The 25,622-nt window shown below is 36.7% G+C and overlaps 1 protein-coding gene across 1 annotated transcript; it reads right to left on the bottom strand.

Moving 5' to 3' along the window:
- Positions 1–16,972: 16,972 nt before the first annotated feature.
- On the bottom strand, positions 16,973–24,343 carry LOC125230308 (SREBP regulating gene protein). Its single transcript, XM_048135437.1, has 4 exons — positions 24,035–24,343; positions 23,399–23,546; positions 21,977–22,128; positions 16,973–17,911 (listed from the first exon to the last, which is right to left on the bottom strand). The coding sequence occupies exons 1-4, from the start codon at positions 24,134–24,136 to the stop codon at positions 17,711–17,713; spliced, it is 603 nt and encodes a 200-aa protein (XP_047991394.1). The 5' UTR covers positions 24,137–24,343; the 3' UTR covers positions 16,973–17,710.
- Positions 24,344–25,622: the final 1,279 nt, after the last annotated feature.

Below are 25,622 nucleotides of genomic sequence, written 5' to 3'. Positions count from 1 at the left end.
AAAGTTTGGCCGTTTTTAGTATTTTTCAAGAGGCCTTTTTTTTAAAACCAAACTTTCATGTTATCTAATGTTTTACTTGACGTAATATACCTCTACAACTAGTTGTTTATTGTATATTAGGGTGGAGCGAAAAAACACTTTTCTTGAATTAGCAAACCTAATAGTTATCAATCAGTGCCCCTTAGTCTATGAAGCCTTTGTGCAAATTTTCAGCTTTTTAAATCAACATCTTCTGCCTCCGCATTAGGGTTGAAATTTTGAAAATCTCATACAAACCTAAAAATTCAACTTTCAGATAAAAAAAAAATTCGGCAGTATTATGTTTAGTATATGTTATTGATACATATCATTATGAGAAACTACAAAAAGTTGCGAAAATAGCCTCAAGAATCGCCAAAGTTTGTCTAGTTTCAGTACATTCGCCAAAATAGCCGCTAAAATACTGAAAATTGGCGATTTTTTACGCAATTTTCGCAATTTTTGGTAGTTTCTTCTAATAATATGTATCAATAATGTATACTGAACATAATACTGCCGAAAAACACTTTTTATATAAAAGTTGAATTTTCAGGTTTGTATGAGATTTTCAAAATTTCAAACTTAATGCGGAGGCAGAAGATGTTGATTTAAAAAGCTGAAAATTTGCACAAAGGCTTCATAGACTAAGGGGCATTGATTGATAACTATTAGGTTTGCTAATTCCAGAAAAGTGTTTTTTCGCTCCACCCTATTGTATATATGTGGTATATATCAAATGTTTTATTGAATACCGACGATATCTATGGCGTATTTCGAAAAATATACAATACTGAGTCTCCAATGGACTTCTAAATTTATTGACAGGGATGCAATTACGTATTTTACTTACGTTTATATTTTTTTTTAATAGTTACCTACTTACTTTTTTACAAGAATATTGTTTAATTTATTGTTATTACATTTCATTTCCTCACGGTCAACTTAACACGCTACTCCTCGTTTCGCTCTTCGTCGCCCCTAACTGGACTCTGTCATATATAATTATACTGCCAACATAGTCCATGAACAGAAAACTGCTACTTTGCTCCCTCCTAACCTAACAGGGACGAAAAGTTAAAATTTATTTGTAAAAAGTTGGCATTACTTTTTATAACCATTAATTATCCTTATAGCAATCTACATAAATAAAAAATGTAACTAAAAGTGTAACAACAATGAAGAGAAGGTACATAAATTTTTGGCACAACATTTGAGCATTCACTAGTTGACATTGAAAATTACTAATTTACTTACTAGTACTTAGTTTAACTTACTTAATATTTATGAAAAAATAAACCTCTAGACATTATCAATCAATATTCTGATCTAAACATAAGTTGAAACTTAAAAGAAATTTTGCGGTAACAGTAAATAATTAAATACTATAAATACATTTTGAGATCTTCAGTAGTTATAATACAGTTTCAAACTCTTACGTTTTTGAAAAAAACACACAATTGTAGCGAAACAGAATTATTTTGTTTTGTGCTAAGCGGCCACGGGCTACGCAGGGGAACACGGAACCGTTTTAAACATGACGTAAAATAAGTTTATTAAAGTTAATTACGCATTTTATTGCAGATTTTTTTATATGCGGATCCGCAGAGCTGGATCCAGCGCTGGCTGCTGGATCCAGCAGACCGAAAAATGCGCTGGATCCAGCTGGATTGCTGGATGCTGGATCCAGCAATTGCAATCCCAATCCATCCAATCCATCTAAGATGATCAAACGAACTTCTTGAAGTGAAGTTCGATCACTATTATGTGAATCGCTTCATTCGAAGATATAATCAGCACCCTCCCCTCCCGTGACTTAGTCACATAAGAACAAGTTTCTTATTAACCCATATACAAGTTTTGATCCTTACTAAAAAGGAATGAGGTCAGAATATGGCGACTAGAACTTGTTGGGTCGGTTAGGAGTGGGGAATGTGGGGATGGAATAAAAAGTCAATATTTATTTATTTATTTATTTAAACTTTATTGCACAATATAAAAAAGTACAAATGGCGGACTTAATGCCAGATGGCATTCTCTACCAGTCAACCATGGGCTAAACCGAAAGATTAAGTAGGTGCAGGGTCCTAGTATAGTTAGCGTGTAATGGAAAAGAATTTAAGATACAAACAATATCCTTATATGCTACATTTAAATATATATAGACCTGATATTATACATAAATAGGTATATAAATATACAATACATAAATATAATATAAAATATACCCATTGTGAAAGATCATTGAGGGTGACTATCGAACCTTATCAAACAGATACTTACGCAGCATGCGCTTGAAGGCGAATTTGTTCCGAGCCTGCCTAATGGTGAGAGGAAGATCATTCCACAGCCGGATTGCCTGGATGGTGAACGAATTTGACATGAAACCTGTACGATGTCGGGGGACAATAAGTTGAAGACTACGGGAGGTTCGGAGTTCCGTGCCCGAGCGCGGGGTAACAAATTTAAAATTGGATCGAAGATAATTTGGGGCTGAAGGATCAAATAATATTGAAAATAAGGTACAGAGAATGCGCAAGGATCGACGTTCACGAATAGGAAGCCAGTTCAGTTTTTTGCGAAAAGTTGAAATATGATCGTATTTTCGGAGCCCAAAGACAAACCTGATGCAATTATTGAGTAACCGATCGAACTTGGATAAGTAAGCTTGGGTGATATTGCTGTAACACACATCAGCATAATCCAGGATGGGCAGAACAAGGGCTTGGACCAGAAGGGTCTTGGTGGAGGACGGGAGAAAGTATTTAAACCTATAGAGAGATCTTAAAGTGTACGTCACTCTACGACAAACATCAGACACCTGAGGGTCCCAAGTCAAACCGCTATCCATAGTCAACCCCAGATTCTTTACTTTCGGCAAGAAAGGTATCACTACTTCTTCGTACTGGATAGGGGTCAATTGACTGGTGTCAGTCAAAGAAAGCAAGCGTGGGCTACCGAGAATGATGGCCTGACATTTAACAGGGTTCACTGCAATGCCAAAACAACGTGACCAGGCAGAAATGTTGGCCAAGTCTGCATTCAAATTGGCGACAGCTTGATCTAGATCGTCCACGCTAGCTTGAGTGTAAAGTTGCAAGTCGTCGGCATATAGATGGTAAGAACAATTGATTTTGGTAGTAATGAAATTTATAAATATTGAAAAAGTAAGTACTCTTTTTCAAAACCTTATAATAAAAATGTCGTCTGAGAAGATTCTAGTCTAGATACGTATTATAAATTTACAGTTTCAGTATTACGAATTGTCCAAATTTTACAAATAAGATCGACTAATTCAGCGCTATACGCGGGTTTTCCTAAACGTGCATCAGAGAAAAAATCATAATTAATTTAGTGAGCTAACTTTCAAAAATCCAGTCTGATAAGAATCAAGATAATAAGATGCTCCAATTGAAACTTGAACTAAATATATCTATTAGATAACGGAAAGTGTAACATTTCACCGACTAAAACTATCAATTTTACATTATTTTGACGTTTTTGAAAGCACCCTTAAATAAGCAAGTGTTGGTTATGATATTGATAGTTAAGTAATTTTTATATAAATTACATATTTTATTGTAAGTGAGGCCTTAGATACTAAACTAATTTAATATAAAAAATGAATTCAGAAGTAATAACTCAGCTTTATTCAGCAGTAAGTAATTGATGATTGGATGTCGCATTTAAAACATTAACCCGTAATAGCAATATACTGACAATTAACTTATAATATAAAGGTGATACTGATATTATAATAAAAACCTGTCCTTTATCTAACCACATCAAGCCTGGAATCCCGCGGCAGATTCATACTAGCATAATGATTGCTGTCATTCACCCCTTATGCCATTCAAATCCCCAATCACTGCAAATAAGTAATTAAAACCGCTCACTGCAATTGCTTTACGCACACTGCTGACAAAACAATCGCAAATCGCAGACACACGCGTAATAGATAACAATAGGTAGGTACCATCCTATATATTTAACTAAAACTACTTAACTTTTATATGTCGGAGCCGGTAGCTCGACATCAAGGGGCAGGCACCAGCTCCATGGCGGGCGGAAACGGTGGGCATATCACGCACACAAGTCCAACAAATGTTTATGCAACTGGTAACGAATATTACTAATATCAAAACAAACACAATCACTTAAGTTCCAAAACACAAAAAAATCACACCAACTCAAAGCTTTAGCATCACTAAGTTATCATCAGAACCGGAAACGAATCCGTGGGTCAAGTGGTACACTACTAGGTACTAGGGCTTCCAAATACCGGACCTTATCCAATACCGGTATTCATTCCAGTATCGGGGATTTCAATACCGGGATCCCGGGATCCCGGTATTGAAGTAGCGAAAATATAAAAACCAATTAATTTGCTTAAAATAACAAATTTTATTCAAAATCTCGTTTGTTACTTTTCATGAGTGTTATACTACAGCGAAATCTTGCCAATCTGACTTAGTGATGGTCAAATCGAATACATTTCGAACTTCATATGTTTCGATTTCAACCCAAAACGGTTCGCAAACTTATGTGGCCAAGTCGGTTCAACTTCTATAGTTTATAAGTATACATAGTTCAAAGGGCTACGCCCCGTGCTCTTTATTTTTGTTAAGAGTAGGACTGAGGACGCAGTAATCAGTATAAAAGCAAGCGGGGAAGAGCGCCAGATCTCTACTCAGGTGATTCTGTGGGGTTACCCTCATCTGGCAGAATAATTTTAGTCAGAAACACTCTTTGCATAACATGTTCCGCAGAAGCACTATAGATCGAATGGTCATTTTGCAGGAAACTTGGTTGGCATTATTACTACAACCCTCGCATAAGACACATTTGGCAGAACATTGTTTTACAGAACATTACTTGACTTTGATTTAGCATAGTTTTATATACTATAATAATCGTATAGCATACTATGACATGAGCAGAATTATTACACGCTATCAAAAAGGAAATACTGCCCCAGAGTCACCGTTAGGTGCGACGACGAGCGAAATGAGGAGAAGTGTTCGCTATCTTGCATCCCCAACACATCCAACTCGCTATCAAAAAGCAAACTGCAACATTATGCAGCCTGAATATTATGCAGAAATATTATCTGCGAAAGTATTATTCGACTAGAAAACTATTATGCACATCAACATTATGACAACAGACAATTCGGTATTACAAAAATCTGCGAAATGTTTATGCCAAAGCATATTCTGCGTAAGATGTTTCTGCCAATCGTGACTTCTGCCAAGAACTTTTATACAATCAAATATATGCGAAAAAAGTTTCTGCAAGACAATAAGTAGTGAACCGATTCTGTGAGTTAGATATCGCTGCCAGATCGCACATTTCGCAAGAAGACGCGGCCATCCATAGCAAGCCATGTTTTCTGCCAAATCGATCTTTAGGCTCGTGCGGAATAGAACCTTGTAGTTCATTTAACTATAATAAATCACTTTAGTAAATAACAAGACACATCATTTGAACCTAGACACAGACTTTTGAAACTAGAACATAAGATGTTTTTTTTTTGAAAAACATTGTAATATTTGTAATCAATATCTGTGGTACAATTTAGTGGTATTTTTGTTTTTCGTGGCACTAGAGGCGCTAAAGCACTAATAAAATAAAACCGTCAAATCATTGAACAATTAGCCAAAAAAGCTAAATTGTCCCACATACATAATTTTACTATAAATCACATTAAGAAATAATCATGATAATCAAAATCAAGAAGATTACTTCGCGGAATAGGAACACTTAATCTACGGATTAGAAAAGTAATTTTCTTGATTTTGATAGTTCAGATTTTTCAATTTCGTTACTGTAGGAATATTACCGCAAAGTTTTGCGCTAGAGTTCAACACATTAACGCACATGCACAGTAAACCATAGAGTAGCTACGTTATACGTTAGTTCATATGCAATTCTTTATAAAATGTTATATATATATATGATAGAGATGCATAAGGGCGATTTTGTCTGTGGTCTGTGGCCTGTTGCAAATACGTTTGACGTGTTGCTTCTGTGTCACACTTACGTGCGAATTCACAAGTGCGGCAAATGTGTCAAAAAAGGATCGCGACAGGCCCTCCTCAATGAATGCTTTCGATACGTATCTTTATCTATGTAATCATCGAAAAAAGTATCATTATCATACAAATATTGTAAAAATACCAAACAGAGAATGTGTCAAATCAAGAAACGAGAGCAAGAAGCAAGATTTACGCGTGTAGCGACCATCATGATGCAGAAATTTAACGTTTTTGACGAGTAATTTACGTTCATTTGGCAAAATTTCTTAGTTTCTAAAAATACCGGGATCCCGGTATTACTAAATTAAATACCGGTATTGAAATGTGGCCAAAAAAGGCGGGATCCCGGGATCCCGTGATACCGGGATCCCGGTATTGGAAGCCCTACTAGGTACTTAAAGCGCACACGTAATCTCACGGCACGGTTATGGGATAGCGCGCGGTCGCGTGTCTCTATTCATCCATGTCCCAAATCTTAATGCCCTCTCGGCACCTTAAGGAATGCTTAGGTACAACAAATATTTTAATTAATTTCATTACGTACCACATCGGACCCACGGCTACGTTCGGCGGTGTTTACAATATCCGCCCCGTCTCAAAGTACAAAGACATCACTGTGACAATTCCGCTAATGCTGTTAACGTAAACATTGGACCAGGAATGTGGGCCGCCTCCATGGGCCTCATACACTACTTATAAGGTTACAGGTGCCTTGCGCCGACATATTATATGTAATACGATGTACGAATTAAATATTTATTCTTTGATACGCAAAAATGGATACGATACTTACGCGAGCCTATATAATATTAAGATACTTTGCATTCAAGTTCTTTGTTGTTAATCTTGTTATCCTCAGTGATTTTTTTGCCACGATTTGCCGCCCTTAAAATCTGGCCGCCCTAGGCCCGGGCCTACTGGGCCTTACGGCAAATCCGCCACTGTCTGGAGAACTGTCAGTGAGTGCGCTCCTTTAGAAATTGATCACACTCACCACTACTGCAAACGCGCCGGCTTGCCGGAGCGATTTAAAGACTCGAGTTTACAATATGTTTATGCCCAAAGTTCCTTTTCGCACGTATATCGAGGGTTTACTGGTGAAACTCGATAAATCGAGATAATTTGTCCTTGAAATAACAACATTGTGGAAATTTCATTTCACATAGTTCGAATTTCAAAAACCAGTTTGCTCAATTTATCAGGTTTCACCAGTAAACCCTCGATATGGTACCTACTGAAAAAAATAGTATTTTATGCAACCGGCGTGGCGTTTAAAGGAGGTCAAAAACGGTGAGTGGCGTGGGGGCAATTTCAGACGAAGCCGATATTGTTAATAAAGACGCCACGACTATTTTTTGACTCAGTTAAACACCGTTGCACCAATACATTTTTTTATTCGTTTTCTGCATTTTGACGCAAAGGTTTGCACTACCAGCGCCCGCTCTAGCTGTCCAAAGCCAGCCCCCGCCGGCTCTCCGGCATCCACGCACTAATGTTATAAAGATGCCTTGCAACAACAAAGCCAAACAATGCTTTTTCAATTTTTTCGTTACTGCGTGGGTGCGTGGGAAGCCGGCGGAGGCTGAAATGAAATGAAATATTTATTTTCCAAGTAGGCATATCACAATGCGCATATGAACGTCAAATAAAGCTACGCCGGCTCTAACCCTACGCCTCAGCCTCGAGAAGATTTCAGTCCCCCCTCAGTTGGAGGGGGGTATCCACTAAGGGACTGGCAAGAAACTCGGCGGGCCACTTTTTTTCAAAACATTACGTCTTATAATTAACGTGCATTAAAAAACAAGATACAATTTAAAAAGCAAAAGTAGTCATCAAAAAAAATATTAACAGAGTAGGTACCTACTCTATGGAAATTAATTTCAATAAATTATACAAAGTATAAAGCTACTATGATTAATAAGAGATGTTAGAGATGTATGATGCTGGCTTTGGGGAATAGACTTTTATGTAGAGTTTTAAAGATGTAGGTATGTATGTACGACCCTGTAAATAACGAATAACAGTTCGGGAGTAGAACAAGTTAAATACGGTACTTCATAACACCTTAGGGAGAACTAATTAGGTATCTGTAACTGCCGCTCCGCCTGCATGCAGTTGCACATTTACTATGGAGTGTGATGAAAAACTGATTTCATTCAAAATTATTTGCGTTCTGGTTGCATTAAGAGTCGTGCAACTCGTGCACTATCATTGTCGAATCGTATCGTGCCTGTTTTTATAAAACTGGGACAATGAAATCAAAATGGCTTGATTAACAATTGAATAGGATTTATTTTCATAATTACATACATGTCGAAAGTTCATCGTTGAATAGAATGAAAGTTGTATTCACGATTTAGACAATATTTGTGATGAGATTTAAATTAATTTCTTAAACTAAGTTTTACAGTAAAAAAATACTATGCTAGGTCAATCTTATGATCTATATCTTCGTTCTGCTATCTATTTATTTTATTACTTATAAGTTTTCTGTAGATCGTGTCATTCAAGATGACGAGCAAGTTTGACAAATGTAACCTTTAATTGCATGACAATATGAATCAAAGCACGCGTCTCCGTGAATGACACGATCTATTTATTTATATTATTAAATAGTATTTTTAATATAGCTTGGGTAGAGTGATTGTCACCTCAATATAGTTCGCGTTTGCTTATAAATTTTGGTGTATCCTTGTTTCGCCGACAAACTTTTCATCGAATATCATTTCATCGACAACAAATCATCGATAAAGTTTAGTTTGAGTAATTTTGTTTCAACTACACATATATTGACATCTCTTAATTTAGTTAATAATTTAATTGATAAATTTATTTTTATTATTTAGCACGCTACGCTAAAATGTCAATGAAATCGGTACAATTTTTATGTGTAATTTTCGTTACAATACAATCAATTAAATGTAGACGAAATATGACTTATCGGTCAAAATGTTATGTTTATTTTTGCAATCAACATGTTTCACTTTTCATACATTTTAAATTAATTCAGTAAAAACATTTTATTGTGCCTATAATACAATAATCTCAAGCTTACGTACTATAATATTTTGGTGTTCTCATTTATGGTAAGTTTAAGGTGGATGTGCACGTGAAAATTTATATTACATAGTAACGATGAGGCAAACGGCACCAAAATGGTACATACACAGCGCCAGTAACATTGCTGTGCACGAAAGCGAGCCAAGCGTGCAGTTTATCCGACCAATGGCGAGAGTAATGCGAACTCATCAACCAATCGCGTTGCAGCGTTTCGCCAAGGCGCACCAAACGAGAATGTTCAGTCGAAATTAGGTTATCAAACCTACTATCCTTATTTTTGAAATCTTTGCCAGAGGGTGATATTGCGTGTCACATGCGAAATAACTTTAAAAACGGTGGTGTAAATCAGGTATAATCATTTCGTCGCTAACTCATCATGAGTCACAATCCACCTTAAAGCCTCGCCCAAACATAGGGCGTTTTGATAGCGTAGCGGAATGCGCGCTGAATGCGAGCGTATTCAAAGCGGATCGGCGGCGCATGCTCTGAATACGCTCGCGCGGGCACATATAACGGCTCAGCCACGACATTGGTCTAAGCGCTACAGCGGCGAGCGGCGGCCATACATTGAAGCGAGACACTGCGATGGGACTTTTCATTCGCACGTATGGCTGCCGCTCGCCGCTGTAGCGCTTAGACCAATGTCGTGGCTGGGCCGTGACACAGCGCGCGTTGAGCGGATTTGTCTGCATATGGATTAAATGTTAACCATTTAGCTGATTGTTAAATTCCAAATTGTTGTTTTGATTTCTTATGTGTCATTCAATACTTATTAGAAGTTTACAGTTGCAAAATATAGCCTTAGAAGTTACCATATGCAGAATGCGCGCGAATCGGCGGCGCAATCCGGCGCACCGCCTTCATTGCGCTGCGCTCTCAAAACGCGCATATGTGGCAGAGCTTTTAATTAATGTCTCAAGTTCTAATTAAACGTAATAAATAACATGAAATGGTACCTATTATTATAGTATTAGTTCTAAAATTTCTAAATAAACAACAAAGTCGAAAATAATCCAAATATCAAGAAAGCAGTTAAATACAAATGGGGCAAATGCGCCTTCTCGACGTAGTAACATTCCTAGTAACTTCCAAAAAAATTAAGGGCTAAAATAATTTATTCCGTTTGATATTGTCTGATGTTGTGATGATAGTTTTATTTAACCTGTTATTCATTTTAAGTATAGGTATTTTACAGGTATGTTTGTTGGTTATGTAATTGGCAATTTGCGACTTTTAGCATGTTGCACCTTTTGAAAACTATCAGATATAAAGAATCTTAAATATCGATAAGAGGTAACGTTTCTATACAAGTACCTATAAAAGTAAATACGATGAAAGTGGCATTTACTAGCCAAGTTTTGAAAGAATAACTTGCATTGCTCGTACAACTTTTTTAGAGTGTGAACTAATACGCTCACAAAAAAATCGTACCAAAACAGCTCCGAAATTACTAAAAATAATGTTCTTTCAAATCCTGGCACTTTCATGCTAATTCCTCCATCATTATAATATTTTATTATTCACGTATAAAAAATAACTATTCGACATTACGTATAAGTATACTCATGTCAGAGACAAATTAATAATAAAGACGTAACAAAGGTGCTCAACGAGGGTGCGGTGTGCTGGTGACGGAAGGACCTACGGAACTACTTTGTTCCGTCTATTGTCCTTTGAGTCGTCGGCAACCAGAACCCTCCTTAGAACTTCTACACTCCTTTTTGCTGCGTTAAGTTAACACAGCAAAAGGGAGTGTAAAAGTTTGTAAAGGGCTGGCAACGCGCATGTGACATTTCTTGAGTTGTGACCGCTTTCCGGGATAACGCAAGGAGGATGATGATCATTTCATCAAACTTTTATTGTATGAGTGACATAAAGGTATAAAGTCGTAACTGTCAAGGGTTTCCATCATATTGGTCAATCTGTCACACAGTTCACACACCACACAGTAATTCATATTCCAGCTCTTGTGATCGTGAATTGACCTGTACAGTCTTTATTGTTTAATTGTCTCAGTTTAGCTTAATAATTAAATAAATCTTAATAACTACGAGATAAGTATTTTAAACTGCATTTTTACCATTCAAAATAACCACGCAGTCCGACTTTGGCAAGGACATTTATGTGTTAAAATATTATTAACTACTTATGTGATTAAGGGCTGGTTTTTCAATCGCCAGATACTTAAATAATATCTGTCAGATAAATGTTGGCTGTCATTGTCATTTATATGTGTGATGAAAAGGATAGTGATAACTTTATCTGGTAGATATATTTATCTGGCGACTGAAAAACCGCCCCTTAACATAATAATTATTTTAAAATTTTATTCGCGCTAACATGTTCGTTTCCATCATAGAGGAATAAGTAAGGGAAGAGTTGTAACTCCACACATCAGTAAATGCGTATAGTTAACCCATACAACCATTTCGGTCGCAAAATCTTCAAATCAGTAACTAACTGTCAAATGTGACATAACGCGTGGTAACGTCGTGCAAACAATGCGACCGTATTGATACAATAACAAAATGTAGTCGGTGTGTGCACTTGTTACGGTAACAAAATGTGTACGAATCTGTGGCTGTCAATGTCACTGTCAGAACGATTTTTAACGACACTTTATTAGTCGACGTATGCACACATAACGGTAACAACAAGTGGACGAATTTGTAGCTGTCATTGTCACTGTCAAAACGGTTTCTGTCTCGGTGTATGTCTCTTTAACATTACAAATTTGTGGACACTTATCTCTACAAAAATCTTGACAAAAGAAGTACAGATCGCTGAAATTAATGTTGATAGTAATATTAATGACGACTACTTCAACAAGTGTCAATTGTGAAATGCCGCAAAATACTAGTTGCTTTATAGAAGACCATAATAATATGATCCCCGATCCTTTACAACCCAGCAGCTCGGTGCGCACGTTACAATTTTTTTTTAATCTTCTTTAGTGAGGACAACTGAGTACGACGGCATATTTAATTGTTTATAAAGTTTGAGGATACCTGGAAAAAATGAATACAAGAAGCCATTTTGTAAATCCAATAAATATTCACTGCTTTCGGTCACGCGTGTACGCTGCGACCATTTTGCGACCGTTTGTTGACCGTTTGGTGACCGTTTAGCGACTGTTTTTTACATGGAATATTACCCAGTCTTAATCCATATTTTAACAACTTTATTGGTTTTCTAGGCATTATTTTTATTATTTCAGTATAGTATAATGCACCGGAGCACTAAAACTTCACCAAACTACGCAAACACCGAGTAGTCAGTAATATTATTACTGGTTAAACTGAGGTAAATTGATGGCGCGTTGATAAATTTAGACATATTTTATGAAATCACTCGAGCAATTTAATTGGCCATGGTAATTAGCCCACATTATATTACAAATGCATATTTTAACAACTTTATTGGTTTTCTAGGCATTATTTTTATTATTTCAGTATAGTATAATGCACCGGAGCACTAAAACTTCACCAAACTACGCAAACACCGAGTAGTCAGTAATATTATTACTGGTTAAACTGAGGTAAATTGATGGCGCGTTGATAAATTTAGACATATTTTATGAAATCACTCGAGCAATTTAATTGGCCATGGTAATTAGCCCACATTATATTACAAATGCAAACAATATTTATCTTTAACAAATTCTTACGCCATTACATTTTAATGTCAAATGATTTTATTTCTTTTTTACTTTGACGTCTCTGACAGTCGCCATTTGAAAAGAATGAAATGAACGAATGATTTTGGGAAAGTAGTCGCCAAACGGTAACAATGTGTGCACGCGTAGTGCACACTTCTGTCACTTCTGTGACAATTTGTGCCTGTTACCAATCGTCCCCATTTGGGTCGCCTCGACTAAACGTCGACCGTACTGCGACTAAGCATTGAGACCCGAAGACCTGTGTGTACACAAAATAGGGCGATTTGCGTAGGAACGGCGACCGATTATGGTTATATGGGAAGTGACATCTAGCGCCAATCACGCGTCAAATAGCGTGAATTATCAGTACCACTACTCGATACTAGGTGGCAACTGTGTCTCGTCTGCCAAAAAATTAATATTATAACAGTTTAGAACTTATATTACAAGCAGAAGGAATTGAAAACAGAATACTGATTAATACTATTATAATATAAGCTAAAAATTGGTGAGCATTAGACTTTTCGTTCGTCGCGACATCTGTTGACAAGTACTGATAATTTACGCTAGTTGACGCGTGATTGTCGCTAGATGTCACTTAACTAATATGCCTATACAAATAACCCGCATTTACTGATGTATGGAGTTACAACTCTTCCCTAACTTTTTCCTTTATGGTTTCCATATTGAAAGCAGCAATGTGATTTTATCGTATACCTAATAATCAAAACCGCCTTCAAAAATAAGCGCGTTACAAAACACGGAGAAACTAAAAAGCAAAAAATAATAAACCTTTGAATTCAGATTTCTTATCGTATTGCAATAATCTAAACATCCAAATTATAAACAAATCAATTATTTTTGCAGTCGGTACCAGACCTGTTCGTCGCCTTGCTATTGCCTGTTTGCCCCACCCAACTCATACGCAGGCTGGCACCGACTCCAAAAATAATTGATTTGTTTATAATTTGGATGTTTAGATTATTGCAATACGATAAGAAATCTGAATTCAAAGGTTTATTATTTTTTGCTTTTTAGTTTCTCCGTGTTTTGTAACGCGCTTATTTTTGAAGGCGGTTTTATTTTTTGTTAAAAAAGTTTATTTATTTGTTGATTTTTAGTGGTTCCTATTGATATTATATGTATCAGTCCGAATACATGTACACTAGTGAAAGAATTATCCTTTAACTCCTAACCATTGAGGAGTTGACCTTCCATCATCAGCTCAGCCACATAAAATTATTACCATCAGGCGTAAATACTGGTTTACCTTTGAAAAATACACTGAAAACATTACATGTGCCTATAACATTTGAAGAGTTCCCTCGATTTCTCCAGGATCCCATCATCAGACCCTGACTTGGTGCCAATGGGACCATCTCGGGGTTATACCCGTTCGATCAAAAAAAAATTTTGAAAATCGGTCCACAATTCTCGGAGATATCGAGGAACATACATACAAAAAAAAAAAAAAAAAAAAAAACATTCAGTCGAATTGAGAACCTCCTCCTTTTTTGAAGTCGGTTAAAAATTAGGTATAACGTCCAAATATTAGAGATCATTTAAGTCACCTGTTGCAGTGACTCGTAAGCAACAAAGGGATGTTCGTGGATATTGACATAATGACAACACCGCACTCTTATGAATGCAATGGGTCTGTCTAACGGTCTTACCGTGACTTTGCACAGTGGTAGCGGCAACCAGCAACCATAGGTTTTTTAACCGCCTTCCAAATCTCAAAGGAAGGGGTTATCAAGTAGTCTGTATGTTTTTTTTTTTTTAAATGTTTGTTCTTCGATATCTCCGTCGTTACTAGACCGATTTTGAAAATGTTTTTTTAGATTGAATGTATATGCATACAGATTAGTCCCATTTTTCTCAGAACCCAGTTCTGATGATGGGATCCTGGAGAAATCGAGGGAACTCCTCAAATCTGAAAGGCACACTTATAGTGACTTTGGCATTTTTATAAGAACAGCATGCACTTACGTCCAGAACAGTGATATTTGGTGCAGTGGAATTGCTGATGATGGTCAGAACGGAACTCCTCAAATCTGAACGGCACACTTATAGTGACTTTGGTATTTTTATAAGAACAGCATGCACTTACGTCCAGAATAGTGACATTTGGTGCAGTGGAACTGCTGATGAAGAGTGAGTGACATTTGGTGCAGTGGAACTCCTGATGATGGTCAGAAGGGAACTCCTCAAATCTGAACGGCACACTTATAGTGACTTTGGTATTTTTATAAGAACAGCATGCGCACTTACGTCCAGAACAGTTATATTTGGTGCAGTGGAATTGCTGATGATGGTCAGAACGGAACTCCTCAAATCTGAACGGCACACTTATAGTGACTTTGGTATTTTTTTAAGAACAGCATGCACTTACGTCCAGAACAGTGACATTTGGTGCAGTGGAACTGCTGATGAAGAGTGAGCCGCCCCTGGTTAGAGTTCCGTTCTGATAATCATTCTCATCTGTAAGTACTTCAGAATCATCCAGATTTCAAAATTGGTTCAGAAATGACGGAGATATCGAATAACAAACATTAAAAAATATACAGACGAATTGATAACATAATCCAACATTTGAAAGTATTTATCACCAGAACCCCAAAGGAAGGCGGTTTTTTTTTCTTAAAAATTATTTAATTATGGACTGATCGGCGATAAACCCTAACAGTAACATAATAAAAGGAGGTTAGAGATACAGCCATCCGATCTTTCGTTCGCAAAAAACTGTCGTTGCTGCCACCGTCTCCATCGGACGTGCAATGTTACGACATATTGGGGCCTATAAGGCCTATTGCTTAATAAAATGCAAGCTAAAAATTTAAGTATACGTATGTATTAGCAAAGACATAACTCCGTATAGACAGCTACAGTCTAAGAAAAAACGTACCTCAGAACCATATAGAAAAAGGTACGGTAGCCTAGATGGCGTTACACCTTTGGGGGACGCTCGGCTAGATGGCGGTAATAATATTATTTGACATTTTAACACATATCAGGCTAAGAATATGGGCCAAATTGTCAAAACTGAGGTTTAAAGTTTTAAGCTTGTGTCGAGAGATGGCAGTCTACAGGGTGTAACAAAAATGGTGGTGATCCGTTTAAGGGCGTATTCAGTAACGTATTCTCATCAGGAAAAAGTAGGATAAAAAATTTTTTTCGCAAAAAATTTTTTTATTTTTGTATGGAGATTCGACCGATTCGCGCGGCCCGGCTCATACAAAAGTGAAAATTTTTTTAGCGAAAAAAAAATTTTCTTCTACTTTTTCCTGATAAGAATACGATACTGAGTACGCCCTTAAACGGATCACCACCATTTTTGTTACACTCTGTATGCACTGTGATTAAACATTTTACTTTGACAGTAACTCTCTATAATACTTGATCCTCTTTGGTATTAGTGATTTTACTAATACCTACATATGTGACATTATCTGGGTAAAGGGACCTTATTGTCGATGGCGTTTACGGCGTTATGAGCGATATTGGTGTACAAATACGACGCCGCGGGACGTAAGCGCCATCGACAATAAGGTCACTTTACCCGGATAACATCACATATATCGTCACTACTTAAAAAAATCTCTTATCTCACGCTGTTCCTCAAAGTTAAAACGCAGTAAGTCTATATGCATTCCATACATACTTACTACAATTTTCTTTTCATTGACAGAGGAAGATACAAGTTTTTTTTTAAAGTAGTGACGATATTTAAATTATTCTTGCAATGAGGTCGCGCAGCACCGTCATCAGACTATTCTACCACATATCGGTTATAATATGTGCAAATCAAGTTCAAGCGCCGAGCTGCCGACACAATATATTTCAACCAGAAACATTCTGATTAATGGGAACTCTATTAATACACATATAAGTGGTTCATTGTATTGCTGCACTAGTTTGCCTATAAAAAAATGCAGATACTAAGTACATATCTTTACAGCAAGGATTTATTTATATAGGATTTATATACTTCATACTAAGAATCGTACCTCGATTTTTAGCGCCACCAATAAATGCTATCATAACTACACTGATGCTTACAATTTTTTTTTCAAAATGTGTATTGAGGTGATACTATAATTTTAAAATAAAGAAATACTTATGTCATTTGTTCTTATAAAAAATAAAAACACGCCAAAACATTTGGGGAAAATATGACTTTGACCACTTCCAGGCTGCGAAACAGCGCCATCTAGTTTTAAGCCTAAAAGGCCCATACATTTCAGGGGTACGCTTTTTTGTATGGGCTTTGTCAGTCCAGTATTAAATCGTCCTTGCTTTACAGACAATGTTTCTGAACACATTCAAGGCCTCTACTTTTCAAGGAAATGAAAGGGTTGGCATTTGTAAGGGCTAGGTATGCTAGATAAGCCACATCAATTTAGGGTCTATTATACCCATCCATATAGGTCAAATCAAAGCTTATTATACACACTTCTTTATAAGAACTGTTTCAATATTGTCATCTATTACAGCAATAGTTACTCGTGAAATAAAACATGGAAACAGATTATATTCTGCATAATGATTGAATACCTTGTTTCCATAAACATTGTAAAAGGATTGATCGTCGAATTATATTATAAACTAATTCATAATTTATATTGTACGCGATATAATCCGTTCCCATAGCTTTATTTCAGACTCTCTGTGTAGCAGTGGCGGCTGGTGAAAATTTCTTGTAGGCAACACAGTTAAAAGAAACCTACCTTAAAATTAGGTACTTTACTAGTAATCAATTTTAGGCAAGCCAGAGGGAATCGGCTTGTATGGACCAGCCGCTGCCGCGTGCAGTTAAACAGTAAGAATGAGCTTTGCTATCTTGTTTGTTGGTTTATGTTATTGCACTGCCCAAAACCCCAGTTGAAAATCCTCACGAGTAAAATACAGCAAATTGAACCACCATAAAGCTAACCAACTGTTAATCAGGGCTTCTGGTCCCCGGGGGCTCGTCTCCGAAACAGTGCTTGTGTGTTGGGTCCTTGTAGGAGTTTTCATGTTGCACACTGTGGGAACTGGTCCGGCACTTGGTCAGGCACAACTCGTAGTCATCTGATAGTGAACGGAATAACACATTTTCTTCCGCTGACAGTTTTGATAGCACCAGCTCTAACATGTCTCTCTGAAAAAGCAAATATTCGAATATCAATCCATAGTGTAACATACTAAGAATATTCCTCCAGTTTTATCTTATCTATCTATCTATACAGCCTTTAAAGAGCCCATCTTCGGACATAGGTAGGGAATGCAAACCGGTAAACCGGTTTACCGGTTTCCCGGTAATTTTGCCAAATTTGGGTTCGGTAAATTACCGGTAAATATATTCAAAAACCGGTTTTTTACCGAAATTTAAATTTACTTAAAAAATACTACAAAAAGCACTTCTGTCGCAATTTCTTCGTAAATAAACACTTGTAGATACTTCTGGTAAACACTTATTTTGCAAGAATTCGTTTTCTCCACGAAAACGTTTATTTTTTGTGTCATTGCTATGCTATATTGTGGTATTGAAAACATGTCTGTAATATCTTACCCACTAATACGTCGACAGTCAATACGCGCGAGAGGGATGAATGGTTGTCGTTTCATAAACGTACCTATGTCTGCCGACATGTTTCGTGTCATATGGAGACCCATCATCAGGCACGAGTTCTTGCAGCGGCTAGAGTCCGTGCATTGTTGCCTGCATTGTCGGTTCCAAGATAAAAAAAAAAAACCTGATTTCTATAAAACCAACAAGTGTGGACTGTGGACAATCACTATCAACAGTAGGTTTTATAAACTCCAAATTTAGACCCCGAATGAAGGATAAGACCATTAATTCACTCATTGTTATATAAATATTTGATTAGCTTTTAAGATAAGACCCCCTTCTCCTCGCATTGGTATCTTCATTGCTGAGGGTCGTGAAGTCGCAATAGATCCAGTTTTATTCCGACTTTCTGTTCCGGTTCTGAAGTTGGGTGTAGAGGATGGAAGGGATCTCATCTGTCCATCTTGCGACCTCTGGATCGTTAGCCATCAACCTTGCCAGTAATGAGTAGTTGCTAGGGTTTGCAAGATCCGCCGATTTTTCGGATCCGGATATTTCGGATCTTAAGATTTGCCGGATCCGGATATCCGGATATTTCGGATAAAACGGATCCGTGTTGAAAAGGTCACTTTTTACAGGGGTTTCGTCAAATCAAAGCTGCTGTTACCGAAATAAAATAATTTAAACTCACAAAACGACATAAATATAGTCTATTATTGCTTCATTAACTTTTTAGACGAACTTTTAACATACAATTGTGTCGTTTAACTTCAAACTCGCGTAAATCGATTCGGTTTTAAGGATGATTATACAAAAAAAGCAGAATGGATTTACCCGAGTTTGAAGTTAAGCGACACAATTAATATCACTCCCATTGTACAGTACAGCATATAACATTAAACAGTAGGCCAATATTTTTGTTTAACATACATAAGCTAATGCAGGGTAATTTAGTGTTGTTCACTAATACATCCATGCGAAATTGCAGATGTAGGAAAAAAGGTAAAATAATATAATTTTATTGCATTAGACATACACGTATTAGACGTGTAAAATATGTTACACATATTTAGTTATCATGTACCATTTTCAATTGTTTTTCTGAACTTATGTGCAAAATGTCATTTGATATTTGCCAGTCGCTTTTCAGTGAAGCTCTAAGGCTGGCAGCGCACCTCCAATCCTTCTGGTGTTTTGGGTGTCTATAGGCGGAGTGATCCCTTACCATCAGGCGACCTGTCTGCTAGTTTGCCTTCCATCTTATTAAATACAAAAAAAATTGGATCTGGATTCAGCTTATAATTAAAATAATTACGTATATAATTATATTAATTACTTCCATGATCTCTAATTCATCATTAAGCTTAAAAACATCCATGGCAATTGTTTCTGCTTTATAGAAAATTAATAATTTATCGTTATTCCTGCGGGATGCATCCAGTTAGAAACGAAAGCAGTTTTAAAACAATGATTTACTGTTCATTTTATTTAGTTTGTTAACATATAGTTTTATGGATTCATCGCATGGCGTAATGTACCAAACCTAACCTAGCTTGATATTCTGGATCATTTGAATTAAATAAATATGAATAAACATTTTAGGCGACAAAATACAGGAAATAATTCATCAATTTCATTCGAAAATTCATTTTGGCGTGGATAGATACCCATATTTCACGGATCCGTATTATCCGTTTTATCCGGATCCTATGAGACCTCGGATCCGGATCTCAAATTCAACGGATATCCGGATAATTCGGATATCCGGATATCCGGATCTCAAACCCTAGTAGTTGCTCAAGGTTGTGCCCTTTTTCCTTCCAAAAACTCCAAAATTCTACGTAAACAGATGGTTGATAACATGGTGTTGATTTTCAATTCGCGTAAGGTGCGAATTGAAAATCTTCATCTAGCACCACATCTCGAAAACGTCAATGCAGCCTTTTTCAGACTCCAAGTCTCAGCTCCGTAGATGAAAATGGAGAAGACTAGAGCGTAAACCAATCCGATTTTGGTTTTTCTAGAGACATTCGGTTCTAAGGAACCAAGAATTATGGAGATAATCCTTGTAGTTGGGACTCCTTTGGCGATTCCTATGCGTATCCTGATTTTTTTTTTCAGAAGAACCGGTATTGTCGATGTTTGCGCCGAAGTATATGAAGTCATCTACTGTTACTGGCCTAAGAGCATCTGTGTGTTGTATCTAACTACCACAATCCACCACCATGAGCTTGGCTTTTACTCTGGTTAATCTTGAGATGCGTTTCCAGACTGATGTGTTCCATTTTACCAGTGCTGTCAACCATTTCCGCTTCATTGGCGGCCAGAAAATTGGTGTTATCTGCCTATCGAAGATTCGTTATTTTGGTGCGCACCAATGATGATTCTTCCCTCCCAGCTTCCGCAGGCTCTTCTGATGACATATTCACCGTAGGCAGGTGACGAGTAATCTTATCAACACCTTTTACAAAAGTAAAAGGGCTCGAAGTTTCTCTGCCAATTCAGTTTCCTTTTTCAACGGAGTTTCAATTCAATGAAAGCTACCAAATGCTTGATGACAAAACGATGCAGTCAAAGGCTTCGCTATAGTGGATGAAGCAGAGGATCATCGAAGTACTGAATTCATAAGCCATCTCTATCAATGGACGTATATTTAGGATCTGTTTTCACCTTTGCCCTTGACGAAATGTGCCTGTTTTTGCGGGATCTGCCAGTCCAGGATGTGACATAACCTGCTGTGTAATGTAATACAGCACTTTTCTGGTGGGATATAAGAACCAGGGTCCTGTAGTTGTCCTTTACGCAATTACAAATACGTGATACTTATATGAATAATCGGTGATGATTTCTAGTGTCTTAGTTGATTTTATCGAAGATGAGTGCTAATTGTAAGATTTAGTATCTAAAATCTATTTATTTTTTGTAACAAAGTCCTAAAACCAGCTTTTTTCAAGATTTCATTAATCATATTTGTCTTTTGAAAGTGGTAGTTTAATGAACACTACTAAAAAAACTACTTAATTATCGATTTTGACGGAAAATGCTGATTTTTCATGGAATAAAATAAAAACCGGGAAATTACCGGTTTACCGGTTTTGGCGAAACTATGTCGGTAAATTACCGGTTTTGAAAAACGACCGGTAATTGCATTCCCTAGACATAGGCCTTCGCTCCATTCCTCCACGCTTGTTGGTCCATTGCCATCCGCATCCAGTTCTCGCTAGCTATCTTATCTATATTTTATTTTATTCTTTAGACGAGGGATGAATAGTCAAACCCAATAACAATTAAAAAGGTAGTCAAACCTAATAACTACCAAAAAGGCTATTACATGCCAAACATGTTAAAAATATTCAAAAATTCACCACTTAGCTCTCTCATCAATGACAAATTTAAACAGTGAGGAGTGAGGACTAAATAAACAATCTATATTAATATTATAAATGGGAAAGTGTGTGTGTGTCTGTTTGGTAGTCCATCTTTCACGGCCAAACGCAGCGATGAATGAAGCCGCGGGAAAAAGCTAGTAGATCATAAAGATGTGTAAGGAATCAATTGTGTTCCTGAGTTGGACAACTAAACTTGATGGCTGCTAAATTAAACTAATTAAGGAATCATGTTCAAAACTGTTTAAAAAAAACCTAAAGGCAATACCTTGCTCGGATCCAAGCAACATGAGACGCAGAACTCGTATATAATACAGCAATGGTTCTCTTTGCAGCTGTCGCAGCCGTATCTCTTGGTCGACTCCGCATCAGGCTCACAGCAGCCATTCTTGTTCATGTGGTTTCTTTTGCAGACATAACCTGGAATTTATAAGAATTCAAGGTGAATAGGGTAGAAACATCAAAATTTTTTTATGGACATTCGAATTAAATATGTACTTAAATATCTACAGTGTGGCAAACACATCTTGTCAGCAAGTAAGGATAAAGAACAAAAGTTATATGTTTCTCTTTAGTGCTATTCTATTAAATTACAACAACATTATTCTCTTTTTCACCACATTCAACATATTAAAAGTAAATATAGATCCAGTAAGAAAGAAAACAAGATATTTCAATGATGTGTTTAAATGCACAAGCAAGAAAAGTTAACCTGGATTTACAGATTTTAATTTTGATTGGTCAATATGGCCTAGTGTTGAAGTATCACTGTTTGATGGTGGTTGGTATTTATAATGATTGTGAAATAGTAAGTATAGGAATGACTTAAAATTTTACTTAATCATCATCATCCTTCTTGCGTTATCCCGGCATTTGCCAAGGCTCGTGGGAGCCTGGGGTCCGCTTTGACAACTACTCCCAACAATTTGGCGTAGGCACTAGTTTTTACGAAGGGACTGCCATCTGACCTTCCAACCCGAAGGGTAAACTAGACCTTATTGGAAGTAGTCCGGTTTCCTCACGATGTTTTCCTTCACCGAAAAGCGACTGGCAAATATCAAGTGACATTTCGCACATAAATTCCGAAAACTCATTGGTGCGAGGCGGGGTTTGAACTTGCAACCTCCGGAACGAACGAACGAAGGTCGCACGTACTTACTGCTAGGCTACCAGCGCTTCTCTTATAAATAAAATAAATAAAATAGCCTTTATTTCAGACGTTTTGTTACATTTCATTTTGTTGTTGACATTCATAATATATTATATTTACTAGTTTTTGTCTGTATGCCTTTTGTAGGCAAAGGCCTCCCTAACTCCTTCCATTTGTCTCTGTCTTTTGTTATTGTAGTCCAGGAACTTCCTGCTGCACGCTTTATCTCATCTTCCCATCTTCTTCTTGGCCTGCCACGTTTCCTCTTTTTGTATTTAGTGAACCAGTACATTATCGTTTTAGACCACTTTTCTTTCCCTCTTATTGTGTGACCTGCCCATTGCCATTTTAACTTTTTAATTGTTGTAGTAATGTCTTTTGTTTTAGTACATTTCTTTATATCTATGTTTCTAACTTTATCGGCTAACCGCTTTCCCATCATGCTTCTCTCCATAGCGTTTTGACATATCTCTAGCTTTTTGCTTCTCTTAGCGACTTAAAATTTTACTTATTTGTATAAATTTTCCTAAAAACACCTACCTCTGTCATCGACTATGAATGTTTTCCCCTGCACCGAGTTCCTACACACAATGTTATCTGCTGTATCATTGTGCTCCTGTAGTGTTCGCCAAACAAACGGCTTCCTCTCAATCATGATGTCCTGGTATCCCATGTTCCTGCTTCCACCCTGTAAATAATTAAGTTCCATTTACATGTTGGTATTGGTGGTCAGCTCGTACAAAGCTACTCGTGGAAGCCCCGCTAACGAGGGTGATTCGCGCTATCAATAAAGTTGCTCTCGAGATAGACATTTTTACATGCTCCCTGAATGATCTCACAAAGGCCACTATGTTAATTTTAGTTTAGTTTCTTTTTTTTATATACTGGCAATAACTGTTTTATTGTTTGGTTCGCTTATCTATCGCATTAGGAAAACCTGTAAAGATAGATTTAAGTTGTTATTTACCAATAAATAAAAAAAAATTAAAGCAGTGTTTTGAATTTGTTATCAACTTATTAATGTGTTTTTTTCTTAATTAGAACCACTTATAACTTATATAAGAAACTAGCACAAGGTTTAAAGACTAAGAAACGGTAAAACGAAAGTAGCTGCATATCACAAAATTATACAAACGTGAAGAATTTATGAGCAATTACTGAGTGACAATAACTAACCTCTCTCCAAAAACTGACGATGCAGTATGTCAGTGAGGATGCAAATATTATTCCTAAGACGAGCCTTCGTCGAATAAACCTTACTAAAGCCGCGTACCACATCTTAAATCTTCTAAATGAAATTGGAAACAAGAAACTGTGTCGACACTTAGCGTACGCACTACCATTTTTAAGGACCTATGACGATGACATGTAATGAGCAGATTCTAACAATCTCTCTAAAATCATCATTGATAGTTATATCAATAACTTATAAGCCTTGAAATTATCTTGATTGCGATTCTGTTGTGTACGAAAAACTAAATAAATTGACTTATTCAATGTGACACTTGACACTTGTGACAGTGACACTGATTTGGCATATTCCTTTTTTTATGTTAGTAGAGGCTTGGATACAACATTTTTAAGCCCAGTCTTTATTTGATTGTTCAAAATTGTGGAACAAAGAATATACCGAGCCATATTATCAGCGATTGTTATTGACAGTAATTATTATGCTTAATTTACGTTTACAGCCCACCAAAAAAGTAAAAATTTAAAAGTGACAACATTGTAATGCTGTCCCTTTTGTACTTTCAAATCAGAGAGGTGTCAGAGAGTGTAAGAAAATTTCCGTGGTAAGAAACGGGACAAGAAAATACAATGTTGCCATTGCCACATTTTAATTTCTACTCTGCCATACTCACAGAATTATAATTAAACCAGAATGAGTAGTTAGGCCAAAAAGTGTGTCCACATGAGAGGTTAAAGTTGGGGCTGGTGTCCCTCTCGCACTTATTACCACTATCAAAATCATTTGAATGACGTCATCACTGTCATCATTTGGGGATACCAGTCAATATTCAAAGTTACTACCAAATCTACTAATACCCAATTAAAGGTTTTTAATAATTGCGCATTTTTTTGGTTTTATGGCTTCATAATAATCACTTGCCAATTCGTTACAAGATATTAAAACCATTGCCTCGATATAATACGAAAATAATTTAAGAAGTTTATAAACTTAGTTATCATACAGGTAAAAATACTACTACTATAGTAATTTTTTAATACTGGTCACACGTGCGAGAGGGACACCAGCCCCAACTTTACCCTCTCATGTGGCCACACTTTTGCTAGTCTGTCAAGAACGCCTTTATGCGCAGGTGATAAGGTTCAATTTAGTATGGCAAAAAAAGTGTGAGCTCAGTCCCTATTGTAGGTCGATGGCCATACTGCACTCATTGTATGTATGCGCCTATAGATCAGTCAATGAATGCTCAAAAGGGGGGTCTAGGTGGAATGGCCGAAAGCAGAAAGTTTCACTACGGGATGTTGTTAGGGGTAGTCAGGAGACATACATACTAAAAGTCCTCGGACTTTGGACGTGAGCTTGAAGAGGGGGGATGAAAAAAGGTCCCATTTTTTGGTTTTTTGCTCATATTTCAAAAACTATGCGTCATACGAAATTTTGGTTTACTACACCTTGAAAGCTTATAAAATTCTCTATAACTTTGATCTAGAAACTTTTTTTCTATTCTCAACCATTATCTAGGTATGAGCTCCCAAAAACTGTTAATTTTTTAAAAATCGTTTTCCCCCACTTTTT

The sequence above is a fragment of the Leguminivora glycinivorella genome, chromosome 10 (genome assembly GCF_023078275.1).
Source record: "Leguminivora glycinivorella isolate SPB_JAAS2020 chromosome 10, LegGlyc_1.1, whole genome shotgun sequence".
Classification (NCBI taxonomy): Eukaryota; Metazoa; Arthropoda; class Insecta; order Lepidoptera; family Tortricidae; genus Leguminivora; species Leguminivora glycinivorella.
This window is presented reverse-complemented; position numbering and strand designations above follow the sequence as displayed.

Coding starts and splice junctions, on each gene's coding strand:
- LOC125230308 (XM_048135437.1), bottom strand. CDS start 24,136: ATGTGGTACGCGGCTTTAGTAAGGTTTATTCGACGAAGGCTCGTCTTA. Junction 23,547..24,034: donor TCGTCAGTTTTTGGAGAGAG/GTTAGTTATTGT, acceptor AATTATTTACAG/GGTGGAAGCAGGAACATGGG. Junction 17,912..21,976: donor GTTGCTTGGATCCGAGCAAG/GTATTGCCTTTA, acceptor TTGCTTTTTCAG/AGAGACATGTTAGAGCTGGT.